The 20,409-nt window shown below is 46.3% G+C and overlaps 1 protein-coding gene across 3 annotated transcripts in view; it reads left to right on the forward strand.

Annotated features, from left to right (window-relative positions):
- Positions 1 to 20,409, forward strand: part of SHISA9 (shisa family member 9) — a 278,412-nt gene that overhangs the window by 256,857 nt on the left and 1,146 nt on the right. For 2 of the 3 annotated variants that reach the window (XM_044232847.1, XM_044232845.1), the window contains one exon: positions 3,182 to 3,229. The exons of the other annotated variant lie outside the window; for it this stretch is intronic. In XM_044232847.1, coding sequence (XP_044088782.1) covers positions 3,182 to 3,229 — 48 coding nt within the window. The remainder of the gene's footprint in view (positions 1 to 3,181; positions 3,230 to 20,409) is intronic. 3 annotated transcript variants of the gene reach the window in all.

Below are 20,409 nucleotides of genomic sequence, written 5' to 3' on the forward strand. Positions count from 1 at the left end.
CATTTTGATGGGAAAGACAGAGAAGGAAGCCAAGTCACACTGAGGATCTGATAAAACAAACAAGCGAGCAGGCAGCAAATGACTTTTCTGAGCTGTCCTAAGGACCTGTAGTCAGCCAGACTTCTTCACTGCCCCATCGTTAGCCTGAACTGTGAAGAGCCGTATGGCTTCTACTGTCTATCACAAAAAGCTTCAGTTTCATCCAACTGACTCTCCTTCCTAAGTCAGAAACGAGGCTTTAAACATTTTAGACATATCTCCCACTCAGATTGAAAATAAGAAGTGTGTCTTGTGAGAGATTGAGTCGAAATATAACCTGAAAACTCAATTAAGGCCATGCCTTTCCTGGCTTGAGCCACCCGTGTGAGGGGTAGTTACGATGTGAGAACCCATTTTGTGGTTTCTCAAAGGTCAGTGTTGACAAGACAGGGGTGTTTGAGAAAATGTCCTCAAGGCTTACCTGATGGCTCAGGGAGGGGTGGCTCCCACCTCCAGAGCTGGAAAAAGCCCCTGCAAACCAAAGATCGCTCACGTGTTGGCACGTACCTCCTCTTGGCCCCAAGTCCAGTTTTTTTTTTTTTTTCCTCTAGGCATCTAAAAGTTAAACTCCTGACCACGTCCCGCTTAGATGCTTCGGTGAGCCCTAGCTACTCAAAGAGAGAAAGACACAGGGCATACTTACATTATCAATCAAATGCAATGGTGCCTTCATTTTTACATCAAAATTTTAATAAGAAAATATTTTTTGCTCATGCTATTCGACAGACAAAGGATGATTTTGCCAGAACCATGTTACAGTTTCCAATGGCCCTGCTTAGAACCACAGCATGGCCCTCGATATAGCAGGAACTCCTTCTTCCAACTTGCTATAGGAATCACTCGTGAAAACCCTGAGTGATGCATGAGGACCTCCGTCATGGATTGACTTCTGCTAGTTTAATCTTTTTCCTTAAGTTGTGGCAGGAAGAGGGTTAACATCATTGAACTCTCAAAACACTCTACCTTTGAGAGAGGTCTTGGTCCCATTCTTGCAGATGGCAAAACTAAGGCTAAGCAGTTTTCCTAGGGTCACCCATCCAGCAAATAGAAGAGCCAAGAGTCACATTCAGGATTCCCTGGTTCAGAATCCTGTGTTCTTTCCGTGAAATGATTCTATCTTCCAGAGAACAATTTCTGACATCAGGTTATAACCAGGCCAAAAAAAAAAAAAAAGGCTTGGCAGTACCATTCCCCCCTTTCTTGGAGGGAAGGCTTACTAAAATATTGCTTTTCTTTGTTTGAAGTTGAAAGTTTTCCTATGATGCCGAGTCTAATCAGTTTACCATCGATAAGTTATAACTTACATGTGATGAAATAATGCAGATCATAATTTTACAAGAGTGTGATTGTTGAAATATACATGCCCTAGGATAACTGACATCCCAGTAAGGATAAGAAGTATTTCATCACCCAGAAAGTTCCCTCATGTTCCTTTCCTCTCAGTGCCTTAGATCCATCCCCTTTTACTGTTTAATTGTTCACCCAACAGATTTTTCTGTAATGCCCATTAGTGGCACCAGACATAGTGTGACGTGAAGTATATATTTGGAAGCCTGTGTGCCATCTGATTAGATGTCCTTATTTTCAGCGGATTTATGAAGGAAAACTTGTTAGTGCCTTGTCACAGCTAAGCCCCGTCTTAGGTAGTTGGGGCAGGGTTGGCCGCAGCATGGGCTTGGTTCCTGCCTTCAAGTGGTGAACTTGTCTTGGGAGTAAGATGGCCTCTTTGGCCTCCGTCAGTCAGTGACTCCATCAAGCTTGTATCCATCCGCACAGAAAGATTTGGGGCCGCATCACTATTTCCAGATGTCCATGATCCTGGCTCAGAGGGAGAAGAAACATCCAGTCATCCCGGGCGAGTCTCACTTAATTTTAACTTTGTCACTATCCTGTCCCGTCATTTCCCCTCTGTTGTGAGTGATGAGGGTGTTGAGTTCATATCCGCAGGGGGAACGTGGCAATTTGAGCGTCCTCTGGCATGCCTGGGAGGCCAACCGGAAATGTTTAAATGAGGCCGGATCTGTGCTCTGTAATCATTCAGATCACACAGAATGTTCCCTGTGACTCCTCTCAGCTGGCGGCCTGATCTCTCTGGAAATGGTGCAGAAATGCTGAGGACTTGGGCTTTCCAGGTAGATTCCCGAGAAAGGAAAGGGGAGCTAATGGCTCTCGCTGATTGGCTAGGCTTCCAGCCAATGGGCAGAGGCTGCTGCTTGGACACCTGGGTGGGTTTGCCCTGCTTTGAGTAAAAGCCAGTCTTACGGAGAAGGCCTATCAAAGACAGGGGTAGGTAGGGTGCAGTCATCACCCTTCTTACCATCTTTGACTTTAGGAAAGGGACCACCAGGGGGATCTGCTAATAATGTGTGATCCCCAAGGGCTCATTCAGTGCTCTTGAAATGAAATTCAGAAGAATTTTGAATTTTGGAGAAACTGATTTATAAACAAAATTCCAAGCATTCTGGGATTCTCAAATAGCAAGCTTGATCCCTTTAGCATTTAGGGGAATTTCCCTCCATTAGGAAAAGTGACTCCATGGAGAAGCTTGAATTCATTCATTCATTCAACAGTACTTTTCAAACACAGAGTATATATGAGGACAGCCCCTATCCCTCGGGGACCTGCCACCCAGCATATAAAGTTGCATTTCGCAGAGACTGCTCCAACCTTGGGTTTGGAGCTAATAATTCTCTCTCCACCCTCTCCCCACCTCCACCAACCCTTTTCAGGAAAGGGAGTGTGCCAAAAACAGGATCAAAATGTCTCACTTGTCAGCAGAGTGTTGTCCTTGGCCAAAGTGAGGTCAGGCAACTCGAATTTCCTTTCTTTCTTAGAGGGTTGAAATTCAGAGCCAGATCCCTGCCTAAGAAATCTCTCCCTAGCGTAACTGAAAACATCTAGGCCTTTTCCAGGGGACTTCTTCTGACCCTCTGTTGGGCGTTGTCCCGATACCGCTGCATGGCTTTGCAGGAGGAGGTGCGCGTGCGCAGATCCACATTTGCACATTTGTTCTCTCGCCCGTCCCTCGGGGCCCCGTGGAGGCTGCAGCTGGGGCTGCCAGCAGCGGCACCTGGGGGTGAGGGCGCAGCCGACATGGGAAGCCGGCCAGCCGATCAGCATCTCTCAATTGTTATTTTTTTAGGAAGTTCTGATGGTGACTGGGCAGTGGCGACACTTAAGTCACCAAAAGGTACTGTAACAGCTTTTTCTAGCTCTTTCGTCCAGGTGTTGTCAGATTTGACACTGATCGGTGGAGCCACAAAGAGTCCTGGTGTTTGTGTGTGACCTGGTGCCACACATGTGTCCCCATTGGGTGACCCTGCCAGTCCGTCCAAGTTCCAGCATGTAGGTGTTTGTGTGTGTGTGTGTGTGTGTGTGTGTGTGTGTGTGTGGCGTATCTGTGCTCGGGGCTGTTGTTGAAGAACGTGCTACCCCCTCACTTCTCAGTATTCACTGCCTGAAGGAAAATGTCACTATCAGGCACCATCCCAGGTAAGACATCCGGGAAATGTTTTCTCAGAAAGCGGCACAAACAGAACAGTAAAACCCAAGGTAAATGAATGCAGGGGAGAAAACCACAACTTCTGAGGGAGAGAGAAACCCGAGTTGGGTTATTGGCTCAGGGTCTCATGAGCCATTAGCCTTGTCCCTGTTTTCGACTTTCCCCAGGCGGTACAGTGAGCATCGGGACATGCTAAGAAGTCTGGTCAGGTTGTCTGTGAATTAACCAGCCGGGTCCTGGACCAGAAGGTAGCTAGAATCTCTGTACGCCCTACCGTGTGCCAGAGTGCTGGACCTTTATATCGTGTTGTCACTAAATTCTCTGATGACCCAGCTGGGCAGGCCGTGACCTTGAACTTGGGAAATGAGAAGGTCTCACAGGGCTCTAGGCAGGACTCTTTCTACATTCTCGAAAGTTGGAGGTGGGTGGGGGGCCTCGAGGTGGGGCCACCCACTGGGAGGCTCCTGCGGTCACCTAGGTGGGCAGTGACCTGAGCTGTGGTGGGTGGAAAATGGAGAGAAGAAAATGGAGAGGAAGGACAAGTAAGAAAGAGACTGTAGAAGGACGTGAGTGAGTGCCTGTGAGCGGGAAGGAGGGACCAGTGTGCCCTCGGTGGTTCTCACATCGCGGCTGCTTAGCAGGGATCAGCCTCGCCTGGAGGGTTGTTAAAACCTAGATTCCTGGGTCTCATCCCAGAGTTTCTGATTCCCGGGACCTTGGGTGGGGACCTGAGAGGGTTGTGTTGCTAACAGTTTCCATGGCGATGCTGCTGGTCTGGGGACCACACTCTGAAGACCACTGCCCTAGAGAAATCATGCTGGGAAGCCGACACCCTCTGATTAGGTCTCCAGGGATCTTTCTGGGGGCTGAGGTTTCTGAAGAGGGGAGTCTAACCAGGTTCCAGACCCTCAGAAGCAACCTGAGCTCTGAGGGGAGCATGGGAAGGAAGGGGACTCATTGTCCTCCCGCACCCAGAGAGAGAGCTGTAGACCCACGTGTCTGTAGAGGATCCCTTGACTACCCTGTTGTTGCCTTGAGAGAGGCAGATTTTTGGGTCTTGCATTAGATAATAACTGTTCACATGTCAACATCCATTTTTAGAAATGCAAACAATTTGGAACATGACAGACCTACTAATTTGAGGCATAAACTTCTTTTTCTCTCCCCTGTGAAAAACAAAGCCATTATGATTCCCGTGACATTTGGCGGCAGTCAGCACCTCTGTCCTTAGATCAGCTTATTGTTGTCTGATGCATTTAGAAAATATTTCGGGACAGGGCAAAGGCAAGGGCTTGGAAGCGGTTTTTCTACCCAAACCGGGCTAATTTAACCTGTGCTGTTAAAAGTGTCCGTATTTATCAGGCCTTGTCTGGGGAGGAGAGGGGTCCCAAGGATGGCCCAGGTTCCTCTGGAGTCACTGATCTTTCTCTAGTGTTCCCCACTCAGCCTCCAGAGCTGGAGATTCCATGAGGCATGATAACAAGGTTGGGGGCTTTCGGACCGCCCCTGCCTCCCACACCCTGCCACCTTCTCGAAAGGGAGACACACGCAGGCTGTGACGGGCTTAGCCTCAGACACACCTAGGTTCCAATCACGGTCTCCTCGTTGGGTCTTCTTGAGACCCTCAGCAAGTCTGCCGACCCCTCTGAGCCCCTGTTTTCTGATCTACAAAATGGAGACAGTGGTGTCCTCTACAGCCTAAGTTGTTGTGAAGGTGAGGTAATGTGTACAAGACATGTCACACTGCCTAGCGTTCGGAAAGTGATAACCACATGAAACCTATTACTGGTATCATTAGGACTATTACCAGGTGAGCAAATGAAAGACTCTGGAAAATCTCGTGCTAACAAAAAGCGTCAGACTCTAACACATCATTTCCCACACACTTTGGATGTCTGAGAAACCAGTTAACAGCTTAACAGCCAGGGGCACGAATGTTGCTAGGAACCCGCTCTGGGAACATAGGGCAGGAGCGGAGGAGTAGGCGGAGGGATGGGTGCCACCTGGGGAGGTTGGTGAAGGAAGGGGTAGCTGCCAAGGAGAAAAGGCAGGGTCTCTGAAGATGAGGGTTTCCTGTTTCCACCCGGATTGCATTGCGTCGTCTGACTCCCTTGGTTGGTGAAACTTGTCTGCCGGGGTGGGACATGGCAAACATTACACCCCCGTTGGCACTATTCATTTTTCTCTACCTGAGGTTTCCCCATGCACACCGCCCCCTAGTGGCCCCTCCTGCTGCTCCGCCCATACCCAGCCTTGGGAGCAATTATCTTGGAGTTATCCCCAATAACCCTTGGAAACCCCTCCCAGGAAAGCACCACTACCTCGACCCCAGTGGACTCTCCTAAGAGGTGCGAAGCCATCCATGTCTTTTGAAATCTGGTCATTTTGCAAAATGAATCTTTGAACCTGACCTGTTGCTTCATCCAGTGCTATGCCGGAGCAGTGAACTTGGGGGGAAACTGTCAGTACAGGACTGATACGATCACGATGGCTTGGATCAGAAGCAGACCTGCTTATACGAGCCGCTCACATGCCCTGAACTCCCATTTCTACCATTTCCAAAAAAACGGTCGTGAAAATCCATGCTCCGTGGTGTTTGGGGGAGTAACATGAGGAGAATATAAGTAATACACCTTAATGACAGTGAGGAAAATACCCTTTATCCAACCCTTCTGCTCTTCTGGATGAGGGAACCTAGTTCCCTGAGATAAATGAGGTTGCCCAAAGTCATACAGGACAATTACCTCAGACCTGGAACCAGGACCCAGTCTCCAAAGAATGGCTTCCAGACTGTACTCAGAGTCACTGGCCATGCTCGATATTAATGAAAATCCTGGGCCCACATACTGCAGAGTAACTGGGAACCACTGGACGTGGGGTCTCAACATTTTCTAGTTTTTCATTTTTTTAACTGACACTTCTGGATAATTCTCTATATACTAACGTTTGGACCTGCCTTTTCCAAAACCCAATCCCTAGACATGATTTGCCCTAGAACACCAATTTCACATGCCAGCATTCTTCCAAACAGGAGTATTTTTGCTGTTTGCTGAAATAAAACTGTTTTTTTAGTCAAGGGTTTGAGCTGGAGCCACAGCTGGAAAGTAGGAACATTGAAGGTGACAGTCTTGGATTTAGTGTCCCTCCCTGACACTTAAAGCTGTGGCAGAGAAATGTGGCAGCCAAATTACTCAGTATCTCTGGGCCTTAATTTCTCTTGTCACAAAGAGGAGATGATTTTGCCTTGTCACCTATGTTTAAGATGGTTTGCATGAGACAACGTCAATGAAATGGGTAAGAACATCTCGTACACAGTAGGTACTCTGTAAATTCTGGTTCTTTCTTTTGTCTTAGATTACTGATGTAACTCAGTAATAAATGTTCATCCAAGAGATGCTACAGAAGGCAAAAGGCAGGAGACAATGTATAATTTGGGTGACCATTCTGTCGGAGTGCACACATTTTGGATAAGAACCTACTTAAAGGCAACCTTAAAATATTACTTCATGAAATTCAGCCTTTTCCAATGTTCTGATTTGGGTTATTGGTTTGCTGGTAAGCAGAAGAGTGCAGAGCAGGTGGAAGATGTGGAGGGGATTTTTTTTTTTTTTTAATAAAAATCAAATCCCACCAGCTCCTGAGGTTGGCCTTTTTTAAAAGGCACATAGTGAGCATTGGAGTTTTGATGAGCTTCTTTGGGAGCGCATAGGGCATGGAGGAGAGTCTCTGCTTGCAGGAAAATGCCATTGTGTGAGATTCAATAAACATTTTTCTGCTTTGAAAATATGCCCCTCTGATGCTAAGCCACCTAGATCTTTTTTTTTTTTTTTTAAGATCTTCATTTCAAACTTCCCTAGCACCTAGCACCTTGCATGGTGCCCTCAGCACATAGTAGACACTCAATACGGATTTTATTAATAAGTTGTTGAATGAAGTTGGGCATAACATTTGAAGGGAATCCCGTGGTCTTGTCTGAAGAGGCACTGGGAAATAGAAAAATTAACCAGATAAAAGTCGAAAGATCTGTGTCCTAGATCCAGTGCTGCTTCTACTCAGCTGGCGGTCCTTGAGCCCATGCCCTTAGTTGTCTCTCTTGTAGAATGGGAGGTTGGGGATCATTGATCTCTTTGGCGCTTCCATCTCTATAACTGAAGATCCCAGGCTTTGTTCTGATTGGCTTGCCTTGTCATGTGCTGACCTCTGAACACATTGTTACAGGGAGGGCAATGGAATGAGTTGGTTGTAGTCCGTGGGGAATAGCTGAGGAGTGAGAGAGTAGAGGCATGTGTCATCCAAACCATGTGGATTAAGAGTAGGAGACAGGTGGATTCCCCAATCGAAAATGGGGGCTCTTCCTGGAAGTAGGGCAAGTGATGGGTGTTTGTATCAGTAGACTTTCCACAAAAATCCTGTGTAACAAGTGGCCCCAAATCTTGTGGTTTGACATTTACTTGGCAGCATTTACTGAGACCAGGGTCTGTGCTGATGCTAGAGATTCTTCTAGTCTCAGCTGAGTTGACTCATATATCTGAGAGTTGGCTGAATGTTGGCTGATCGGGGCTGGTTTTAGCTGGAATGACTTGGGTGACTTGGCTCTGCTCCAGGTGTCTTTCATCCTCAGAGAGGGCAGTCCAGACATCTCGTGATAATGACACTGGTGCAAAAGAAGGACCCCAAACCAGCAAGCAATTCTTCAAACTTTCATTATGTCATGTTGGCTGACATTCATTAGTCACATGGATGAACTCAGAATCCAGTGGAGGGGGAGGTAGATTTTCCTCTATTGGGGTGAGTTTCAAAGTCGCATTCGAAGAACATGGATACAGGGAAAGGTGAAGAATTGAGGTCATTCGTGCATGATTCTAACTTGGGATCCCAAATGTCACAATTATCTGCTTCAAGATGATCCTTTGCTATAGCAAATTGGAAGGAAGTACATAGGATCAAGGATAATTAACCTTTATTTGCTTCATTAAAAAACAAACAAAAAACAGGTGTATAGAATTTAATCAGAGGGGAGGTCGATCTGAAGGCAAATCGCACAAGGATCCTTTGAAAAGAATGATCACCATCTGCGGAGCAGCGATGCAGGATGCATGAAGGGCGGTGAATATATGCATGGTTTCCATGGCTGGGGCATGAGTCCGTCCATCTTTGTTCAGCAGCCTCTCAGAAACAGGTGACTGCATAGCAGGGTGCCTAAGGGAAGAGACAAAGGACGTGCAGGGTTAGAGCCCTCTCGGCAACAAGACAATCACAGAGGGTTCCCTGAGTTCCCGGAGCCAAGGGGCTTGTGGCACAGCCTGGAGAGCTTTGGTGCAAAAACCAAGCCAGGCACTGTTTCAGAATCCTCTCCAGCAAAGACAGTGGGAGCCCTCAGGGTTAAGACAAGAAAGATCCAGGCTTCTGGACTCCCCTTAACAATTTTCTTTCTTAGAGAGATAGGACTTCAAAGAAGACATGAAGCCCAACAGGGAGAGCCTGGAGCCCCGAGCTTCATTCATTAGGACCTGGCTCAAATGTGACTCCCCCTGCTTGTGTCTCTTCAGCAAGGCCCAGAACCTGCCAGAACAGGGCTAATTCATCATAAAGACAAATCTTCCCATCTCCCCCGCCTGGCTCTCTCCTGTCGGAGAAACTAGGCTTTTTTCCTGCCTTTCTTGTTTCTGCCTGCTGAGACCGTTTCAGGAACCTGCACCAGCTATAGAGAATGTATTTTAAAAGAAGAGAGAAATACCTGGGTACTTTAAAAAAAAAATGAACTGTTCCCCCATTTACTTTTAATTCAGCTTGTGAAGGAGGGAAAAAAAAAAAAGTGGAGACCCAGAAAATATTCCTGTATAGGTAAAAAGCAAATACTGTCCTACTGAACCAAAGGCCCCATAAATACAGTGGGTTGAGAGAAAGAAGCGTATCTCTCCGTTACAGTCTCCGGAGGAAGTGGTAGAGGTTGGTGGGCAGCTCTACTCCAAACCTGTCACTGGGGGCCCAGGCTCCTTGAACACTGTTTCTCTACCACCCTCTACAGGGCTGTCCTCATTTGCATTGTTACAGTTAGCTGCTGTCACAGCCAATGGGAAGGGGGGAAAGAGGACATGCAGGGCAAGCGATTTTCTTTCAAGCAAGTCAGGTGAAGTGAAAATTGGATGCATCATTTTTGCTAACATACCACTGGCAAGACATGAGCCACACGGCCTAATTTAGCTCCCAAGAAGGCCGGGGACATCTAGTTTGGAGCTGGGTGGCCATGTGCCCCAGAGAAGAAGGTAGAAAGAGATTTGGGAGGCAAGTGGCCATGTGCTCTGTCTTCCCAGGTGGGAGTGTGCATTTAGGGAGCCCTGCCAAGCCCCATGCGTGTAATGGTTTGTGCTTTTACCTGCCTTATCTCCTTGACTTCTGCATTGCACCCCTCAAAGTCAATCTTATTATCCTCGTGTGATTTTCTTCTCCTTTCTAACAATGGCAACCATAACAGCTACCATCCGTTGAATACCAACTGTGCGGCAGGGACATTGGTATTGGACATGATTCTCTTTGGTACCCTCAACCCCTTGCCACCCAACCGTTGTTGTTTGATTCTGAATTTTATTGGTAAAAGTTAGAGAGTTCCAGTAACTTGCTCAAGGTCTCCAGCTTGTAAGCAGAAGAGCTGGGATCTGAACTCACATCCCTCTTCTCCCAGAAATTAGGGTCTTTCCACCATATCATAAAGAACTTACAGTCAACACAAATCAGGTGAGCGTTCTTGCAGACATCCTTATGTACTGCATGAACCTGATGCATGGCAGCCTTCAAGCTCTGACCTCATTAATCCTTCTAATTCCTGGAACTTACTGCTGAAGCCTTGTCTTTTGTGACTCGGGGCTCTGCTATGGCTGTTGAGAGCCCAGTGTAGGATTCAAAACCAACCCTTTGGCTCTTTGTCATCGCTGAAAGTGATTGCTGCCCTCTGGGTAGTCGGGAATGGGATCGTAGAAGCACAAGGAAAAGAAATATTAGTTAATATCTCAAACGATCTCACTACATTGTCATGGCGCGAATCAGCATGATGAGCTCAAGCAACATCTGTCTGGTGGGCTTGGGTGGGGTGGGGGGCCAGCTGCAGGAGACCGTATGTGTCAAGCGCTTGGTGGCGTCTTCTCTCAGGTCTGTGAGAAGTGGATGGCTCTTTGTCCAGCGCAACTTTGGGACCGGCTGGTGCCTGGCCAGCACTCCAGCCAAAGTCAGTGCCCCTTAGAGAGGCCAAGACCCATGCACCTGGTAATGCAGCAGCCAACCTGAATGCCGGAAGAGCCACAGCCTGGCAGAGTGTGTCGCATGTCACCCCCAGCTCCCTCCTCCTCACTAAAGAAGAAAAAGGGTTTGCCTTAGGAGAGAATCTGGGGCTCTGTTAAAACTTCCGGTTGTGATATTCGGACATTTCCTCTTGAGAATCTGATCCTTACATGTGCACCCCAGTCCCTGATGTTTTGAGAGGAGGAATCCGGAAAGTGGTTTCTCTGCATAATTCTCACTCTGCCCTCCGTCTTCCTTAGTTTTGGGGGGATATTTTCCTGAAGATAAAATCTTGTTAAGGAAACAAGACTATTCTTCTATGAGGCAGGCTTGTGGTTAACAAAACGGTGAGTGTCGTAGCCATAAATTCACAGATTCCAGGATACCCAGAACTGGGCCTGGTATTCTGGGTTCGGATCCCAGTGCCATCGCTTGGACAAGTTGCCAAAGTTCTGTAGACTCAGTTTCCCCATTTATAAAATGAGATCCAAGAGTGGCACCTATCTCGGTAGGATATCGAAAACATTAAAGGGGTGAACAGGGGGCCTGGGTGGAGCAGTCCGTTAGTGTTGACTCTTGGTTGCAGCTCAGGTCATGATCTCAGGGACCTGGAATTGAACGTTGTGTTGGGTTATGTGTTCAGTAGGGAGTCTGCTTGGGATTCTCTCTCTCCCTCTCCCTCTGCCCCTCCCTACTTCTCTCTCTCTCTGTAAAATAAACAAATTAAAAAAAATTTTTTAAAGGGATAATAAATTCCCTATCCAAGTATCTAGAACAGCACGCACTTAATAAAGATGAACTTTTACTCAGTTTACCACTGGGGGACATGGGAGGGAGACCAGATTTGTCCTGTATTCACAGTCTCTAACCAGTCCCTGCCTCCTTCACTCAGCTGCCTCCTGCCTCCCTGAATTCACTGCTACAGAACGGTCATGCCTCTGCAAGGCTATGGCCAGGGATATGGAGCTGGGCAGCAAGCAGGTTCTCCTGCCCCTGAAATAAGGGAAACTTAACCCCTGCTGTAGTCCTGTGATTCCTGTAAAGCACAGGGCACAAGTCATTCAGACTTCTGTGATATGGACCATGTATTTGCATTCTCCAGAGAAACTGAACTGTGTACACACACACACACACGCGCGCGCGCGCATCCTATTATTTATATATATTCATATGTATCACATACAAATAATAGGATATATATACCATTGGTTTGCTCAAAGCAATTCCCCATATTAAATCTTTCAGATATATGTGTGTATATGAATGTGGTGAATAGTCAAATGTGTGAATAATAAGATATCTATATATATATGAAAGGAGATTTATTATGGGGAATTGGTTCGTGTGATTATGAAGGCTGAGGAGTCCCATGATCTATTGCCTGCAAGCTAGAAATTTGACAGAGCCAGTGCTGTGATTCCAGTCCAAGTCTAAAAACTTGAGAACCAGCAGAGCCAATGGGGTAAATCCCAGTCGAGGAGCAGAGGAGCAGTGTCCCACCCAGGGGATGGGACAGCAGGCAGGAAGGAAGGTCATGGACCCTTCCTTCCTCTGATTTTTGTGGCATTTGGTCCTTCATCAAATTAGATAATTCCCACCTACATGGGGGAGGGCAACCTATGGAGTATACCAGTTCAAATGCAAACCTTCACAGACACATCCAGAAATAATATTTAATGCACACAGCTGGTGGACCCATTCTGGTTGACGCATAGAATTCACCATCACAGACCAGATGACCAGAACATGAAACATTATGCCTGTTGCTAATATTTTAGAAACTGTTGTTGGAATCTGAAATATTTCCAGTGCTTTCCTGCCTTCATCAAATGCGTTATTGTACCCCTACTGTGTGCCAGGCACTGGATGAAGTATTGGAGACACACTAATAAGCAGAGTTGATACAGCCGCTACCCTAGTCAGAGTTTTTATTCTAGCCAAAGGAGGCAGAAGTAACTAAAAAAGATAATTTCATGAAAAGATACAGGCCAAGAATATAGTAAAATGGCGAGAAGTGATGAGAACAGTTGGGGGTGGGCAGGGCTCTCTTTTGACTGACTCATCAGAGTGGTTTTCTGAGGAAGTGACCTTTGCTTAGAGAACCAAATGACAAGAAGGATCTTGACATGCTGACAAGCGTTGTGTGTTCAGGAACAGAAAGGAATCCTGTGTGTACTGAGTTAAAGAGTACCCCTCCAGGGGCACCTGGGTGGCTCAGTTGGTTAAGCCACTGCCTTCGGCTCAGGTCGTGATCCCGGAGTCCAGGGATCGAGTCCCACATCGGGCTTCCAGCTCCGCAGGGAGTCTGCTTCTCCCTCTGACCTTCTCCCCTCTTGTGCTCTCTCTCACTCTATCTCTCTCTAATAAATAAATATAATAAATCTTTTTTTTTTAAAAGAGTATGCCTCCAAGTCCCTATCCACTCAGAACCTCAGAATGTGACCCCACTGGGAAATAAGGTCTTTGCAGATGTTGTGAGTGAAGATAATAGCGGATTAAGATGGGTCCCAATGCAATGACTGGGATCCTTATAAGAAGAGGGAAATTGGGACACACAGACCCACACAAAGAGGGTGGCCCAGTGGAGTCAGGGCTGATATTGGAATGAGGCAAAAGGCAAGGAATGTCAAGGATTGCATTAACCACCAGAAGCTAGAAGAGGCAAGGAAGGATTTCCCCCTAGAGCGCGCAGGGGGAGCATGCTGACACTTTGATTTCAGACTTCTGGACTCTCCGAAAGAAAACATTTCTGCTGCTCCAAGCCACCCAGGTTGTGGTAATTTCTTATGGCAGCCCTGGGAAACTAATACACTCTGGGACAGGTTCCTAACAAGCAGAGGAGATGAGGGTAGACAAACCATTGGGTCATGCAGACCTTGGGGCCGCTGCGGATAATTTGGATTTTATTCTTAAGCGTAACGGAAAGATTTATCACTTGATTTCAACATCCTCTTAGACCAAAAACTCTTAGGACAAATGAGGAATGGTGAAAGTTTGAGCCGATCGGGGTATTGCTTACTGGGTTAGATTCATCACCTAAGACCCAAGAATATCACCGAGTGAGAACGAGCTGTAGGAACCCCTCCTTGAGATATCTTTGGCCCAGGGAAGGAAGGTAGGTGGGAGGCCACCTGCTGAGACCCTCAGATGTGCAGCTTGTCTCAAAAATTGGTTATTACCTTGACTCTCTCCCTTTCCACAGAAGTAAGGCTCCATCCCCCCCTGCACCTGGACAAGTGTCTGCTGCTAATTAGGGAAGAGACAGATGGAACAAGGTACAGTTTAATTTTACAGCCTTGGTTCCTTCAAGGCAATTAGGCTTATTGGAAGGAAAGCACCTTTTTCATTCTTTCTTCCTCTTTTCAAATGAAGAAAAATCAAACTGGAGAGGCCCAATGTTGTTGAAAGGCTCACACATCTGTTTCCTGGTCGGCTTGTCAGCCATCTGCCCACGAGGTATTGGGGCTGATTAGGTTAATGCATTTATTAATGGGCCTTACAAGGCTGTTCAATGAATCTGTTATTTCTTTCACATGTTTTAATATACTGACAGGGACCACACTGCACAAAGCTGGGAGAGGCCCGGTGGGCGTTTCTTCCTCCTCTTCTAGAGGCAGAGGACACCAAAAACACTGGAAAGAGAGTGTCACGAACATTGCGTTTCCTTGGTTATGGGATCGGTACATCTACCACCATCCACATTCATGTTACTGAGACCATCTTGAAAATCACTCTTTGAGGAACAATTTCATGCCCCAGGCAACAAATCTTCACCTGCTCTGTGCTGCTCTAAAACACCTCGGAGTCTAGTGGGGGGAAGATGGTCAGACAATAAAATAGCTATGAATGATAGAATCTTGCCTACTCAGCTTCAGATGGTCTACTGACCCCTTGCTTCTTCACTCTACCACACCGATGTCCTTTCTGTTTCTCGAAACCACCACACTCCTTCCTGCCTCTGGGCTTTTGCAAATGCTGTTCTGTGTCAGTTATATACTGCCGCATAACAAAATCGCCCAAAGTTCAGCAGCTTAATAGAGCCACCATTTGTTGGATGCGTGATTGCGGATCAGCAGGCAGTTCTGGGCTGGGCCAGATTAGGTGTTCCCAGCCTACTCGGTTTCTAGAGTCAGCTAGCAGGTCAGTTGATGGCTGTATGGTCTAGGATGGCCTCACCCAGTATCTGGCAAATAGCAGCCTGTTGGTTGTGGTGACCATGGGCAACTGGTCTAAAGATTTCTCATCCTCCAGGAGGCTAACCTGAGCCTCCTTCCTCACATGGAGTCAGGAATCCAAGAGCCTGATGATAGCAGAAGCTGTAGAACTTATAAATCCCAGGTTCAGAATACACATACATCACTTCTGCTACAATCTGCTGGTCAAAGCCAGTCACAAGTTCCAACTATATTTGAAGGTAAGGAAAGACATTCTACCTCTTGTGGAAGGAAGTGCAAAGGACTGTGGCCATTTTTTGCTCTATGCCACCTGTTCCCTCACCTGGAATCCTACTTCTATTACTCTTACCTTCAGATGGCAGCTAAAGGCACATCCCAAGTGTGCCTTCCTTCATCATCCCAAAAACATCAAGTCCCTTTCTTAGGCTACATCATAGGGCAAATGAGGCCAGCACACATGGTAGATACAGGGAAGGGAAAGGGGAAGGAAGAAAGGAGAGAAGGATTGTTGGCTTGGATGAATGCCTCCTTTGTGCTTCGCAAGTTGCCTGGCACAGAGCGGGTGCTCAATAAATGTCATTGGATTCAATCCAGTTCTTTCATAAGCCAGGAGACAGACAAAATATGTATTGAATAGTTAGTGCATTCCAGAATTGTGCTTTGTAGCTTATATATCTCGTACAATTTATTCCTCACAACAAATCTGAAGTAGCTTGTGTTATCCCCATTTCACACCAAAGGAAATAAAGCTGTAAGAGGTTAAGTGACATTTCTGAGATCTCAGAAGCTCAGGTCTGGCTGCTTCCAGGACCCCCAGAGTTTTCTGTTCACCCTACTCTTGCCCCAAGTACCAAACACTTTGTATGATCAGGGTGTCCCCAGTGCCAAGCTCACGAAGAGACCAAGTTAGGGCGGTTGTGGAGAAGGTTGTAGATTCGCTGTGTGGGCCTTCATGACTCCTCTTCATGAAGGTTCTCCTTCTCCCTGCAGTGATCTGGCAAGAGTTGAATGCCTCTTTGACTTCTTTTCTTTAGAACTTTTTGAGAAAATGCCACCTATCCCAGATGTTGGAACATCTACTTCATCATCAACGTTCTTAGTCTGTCAGACAGAGGAAACCTGGAGTACATCCTTTTCGCTGACCAGACCTTAGGCTAGTCCATTGTCTGGAAAGTGGAACATGAGAATGAATGATTCTAGATCACAACTGGGGTCGTAATGAGGATGAGAAGAACAGGGGAAGGGAGCTTCCACTCCCATGACTGCTCTGATAGTCTATGTGTATTCATGATATTTTGCTCTTACACCCACTCACTGACTATTTATTGAGTATCTAATATCTGCCAGGAAGTAGGCTGGACATTGTGTGTGTGGTGATGGGCAGGAATCTGACCTGGCCTTGCCCTGTTGGGACAGCAGTGAGAGAGATAGAGAGTAATGAATGAATGCATTACCAAGTATAAAATGGCATTGACAATGGATGCCATGGAGAAAAGTCTATCCTGGTGGGATGTGACCTTGCTGATGAGGACCTTGAGGTCCTCAAAGGTGGCATGAGGTGGCAGGAGAGAATAGGACTGAGATCAGAGGTCATTTACCTTTAGTTCTCTCGGAAGAGCTATGTGCTGGCATTGTGCTACCTGGTAGGGCGGTGCCTGTGGTCTCCGCTCTGGCTGTACATTAGAATCCCTTGGGTGGAGGAGTGCTTAAAAAAAAAAAAAAAAAAAAAGAATCTATGTCTGGGCCAGAGCTGCAGAGATTCTGATTGAATTGTTTGGGGGAGGAATCCAGGAATCTGAATGCTTTCAAAATTCCACCATGTGAGTCCCAAGTCCTGCCAGGATTGAGAGCCCTACAGAAGGAAAGATAAGGTTCATGCCTTCAAAGCTTCCAACATCTGGTTCTCAGACCATCTCAGAGATCCTAATATAAATATTCACAAGACTGGATAGTTCTTTATAGCACTTACCGTAGTTCTACTGTTATGTAATCCGTGGGCTTATTTGGTCCCTACCTGTCCCTGCTTAATAGATGTCCACCCCATGAGGGAAAGGACCATGCCTGTTTCCGATTCTTCCTTATATTTCCACTGCCTGACCCATGGCCTGTGCCTCTGTGATGAATGACTGAATGAGCAGATTGCTTGAGGGGGGTTGGTAGATGAGGGACGTGGTCAGTTTTGCATTTTAGAAATATGCCTTTGGCTGCAGTGTGGAGAATGGAGTGGGTGGAGGAGTGAGACTCAAGGCAGGGAGGCCTGTTTGGAAGCTGAAGTGGAGCAATGTTCAAAATTGGGGGTGACGTGGAATAGTCTAGAGAAGGCTTTGTAGGCATAGCTGGAAGGACTGGGCGATTTAGTACTTGTGCTGGAGTGGAGAAGAGAAGGGTGAGTCAGTGGATGCCACCATATTTCTGGCTTCAGTGACTAGAAAGTTGGTGTTTACGTTTGAGGGATAAGGAAGGAGCTGAAGGAGAACAGATCTTTGTAATGATGATGGGTTCAGTGTTGGCCACCTGGGAGATGCCGGTGAATCTGTCCTGGAGGTAACTGGATTCATGTCCCCCCCGAGTCCAAGGGGGAATATCAGGGTATGCTTCTGTTGAAACTTCCTGGCATTGGAAACCTAGAACTTTCTTCTGGAAGGCAAGAGGATGGGCACCTAACATTGACTTGAGTTTAACTCTTGCCCCTTCAAGCAATCACGGTATTTTTGGGAACGTGTGCTCTTCATATCTTTAGTAGCGGATTCCTTTCGACACTGTATTTTCAGACAGCTTTAGAATTTAGGGAGAAGGGGACTTTCTCTTTAAAGATCACATGAGCCAGGGCTATTTATATTAATAGGGACAGAAACCCAACTTAACCAGTATTAAGCCTAGAAGGTTAATGTGTGGCTTCCTGGAGTGTTATGTTGAGGAGTCTGAGCCTAGGCCACACCTGCCAGGACAGAGGGCTGTGATCAATGAGTGATGTCTGCATCACAGAGGGGGCAAGTGGGACGTATTTTTGTGCCCTTGGTCCTGAAACTGAAGCTTTTCCTCTATGGCCTTTGAAAAGCATCACGTAATGTCTATTGGACTTAGGTCCACCCTGGCCAGCCATTAGCTGTGGGTAACTTTTGTTAATCATTTCATATGCCTGAGCTTGACAATTTCCTAATCTATCAAGCCGGGGTGAAGATCCCCATCTTTCCTACTTCCTGTGGTTGCTGAAAGAATCAAATGGGAAAAGAAACATGGCACTTCAGTGAATGTACATACAGATAAATTCACATGTGTAACAATGTGGGAAGTTGGAAGCATGGATTAAAAAGCAGCAAATATTTCTCCTCTCCAAAGGGGTGTAAGTTCAAAGGTTACTGCCAGGAAAGTAATTTTATTTTCTCTATCTTACTTATTCTAAGTAATCTCTATACCCAATGTGGAACTCAAACTCAGGACCCCGAGATCAAGAGTCACACACTGTACCAACTGAGCCAGCCAGTCATCCTACTAAGAAATAAATTTTAAAAGTGTAGAGGAGGGGCGCCTGGGTGGTTCAGTGGGTTAAGCCTCTGCCTTCAGTTCAGGTCATGATCTCAGGGTCCTGGGATCCAGTCCCGCATCAGGCTCTCTGCTCCACGGGGAGCCTGATTCCTCCCCACCCTTCTCTGCCTACTTGTGATCTCTCTGTCAAATAAATAAATAAAGTCTTTAAAAAAATAAAAGTGTAGAGGGGCTTATGATAAAAAGAATTTTAAGAAAACAAAATTTAAAAATCTCAAATTATCAAATGTATGAGGAAAGAAAGACAACGGAAGGAGGGAAGGAAAGGGGAGGGAGGGATAAAGAAGGAAGGAAGGAGGAAGAGAATGAGGGGGCCAAGATTAGAAAGGAAAAAAGAAAGGAGGAAGAGAGGGACGTAGGAAGGGGGGAAGGAAGAAAGGAAGGAATCCTAGTGCTGGAGACGATGTGGTGAAATGGTACAGAGATCTGTGCGACTCTTTTCTGGTGGAGCTGGCGATATGTATCAAAAACCTTGATAAGGTTTACACCCTTTGACCATGTAATTCCACTTGAGGTCATTCATTTCCAGGCTGGTTAGTAAAGAGTTCAGGCTTTGTGGGCCTCTTGGTCTCTGGCTTGTGTACCCGGCTCCACCACCGCAGAGCAGAAGCAGTCAGAGGCAGTAGGTGAGCGAGCAAGTAGGGCTGTGTTCTAGCAAATCTTCATTTACAGAAGTAGGCAGCATCCGGATGTGGTCCAAGGGCTATAGTTCGTCATCACTGGATGTAGATGAAGAAAAATACTCTTGCAATTACTCTAAATTCGAAATTCTAAACAAGAAAAGGGCTCTAGTCTTGAAGGTTCTCATTTCCCCTTTATTTATGCCAACAGCATATTGGCAAACTTGCCTTGTTCCATGGATGGGAGGAGTGATTAATTTTAATAGTTTCCAATGAAATATTATGTAGGCATTAAAATGTTGTCTATTAGTGATTTATAACAACTTGGAGAAATGCTTGATAGGATGTTATGTGGAAATTAAACGGTGATTTATAATGATAATGACAGTGATAGGAGCAAATACCTAAATACTTTACACGCATCGCATCATTTAACCCTTCGAACAACCCTCTGGGAAAATACGTCTCTCTCTATTTTTTATTGTAACTTCTCTCCTTATGCAGAAACCAATGGTAATAAAAACTGAGAAGTTTCTTAACCTTTATTAAGTAGCCAAAGTCACACTTCTGGGAGGTGGCAGGTTTGGGATTCGAACACAGGTATGCTTAACTGCTAAAAGCAACTACACACATTAATAGAAATCCCAAACTGAACTCCAGTAACTGAGAAAACCAGAAATGGATACAGCCAAGTATTGGTATCGGCAGTCTTGAATGGTGGCTGACAGACATGAATATTTCTCAAGATGTTCAGTATTTCCCCCTAACAAGAACAAATGTATGATTTTTTTTTTAAGATTTTATTTATTTGACAGAGATCACAAGTAGGCAGAGAGGCAGGCAGAGAGAGAGAGAGGGAAGCAGGCTCCCTGCTAAGCAGAGAGCCCAATGCGGGGCTCGATCCCAGGACCCTGGGATCACGAACCAAGCTGAAGGCAGAGGCTTTAACCCACTGAGCCACCCAGCTGCCCCCGAGTGCATGATTTTAATAATGAAGAATCTATGGGGGTGTTTATAAGAAAGCCAGGGATGTACAATGCTAGGTGCCTTAGGGTGGAGAAGTGTTTATTTGGGGGAGGGGAGATCTAGAGTTTCTGCTGGGGATGCCCTTTCCTCCTTGGTCCTGATCTTGCTTGTGAAAAGAACTTGACCCTCTTTCCTTCTGTCTTCCTTCCTTCTGTCCCAGATGGAGTTTCTGGTGTGTGTCTCGTTTGGACTGTTGGCTCACTTGGATGCTGTGCCCAGGTTGACT

Source organism: Neovison vison, chromosome 14, assembly GCF_020171115.1.
Source record: "Neovison vison isolate M4711 chromosome 14, ASM_NN_V1, whole genome shotgun sequence".
Lineage (NCBI taxonomy): Eukaryota > Metazoa > Chordata > Mammalia > Carnivora > Mustelidae > Neogale > Neogale vison.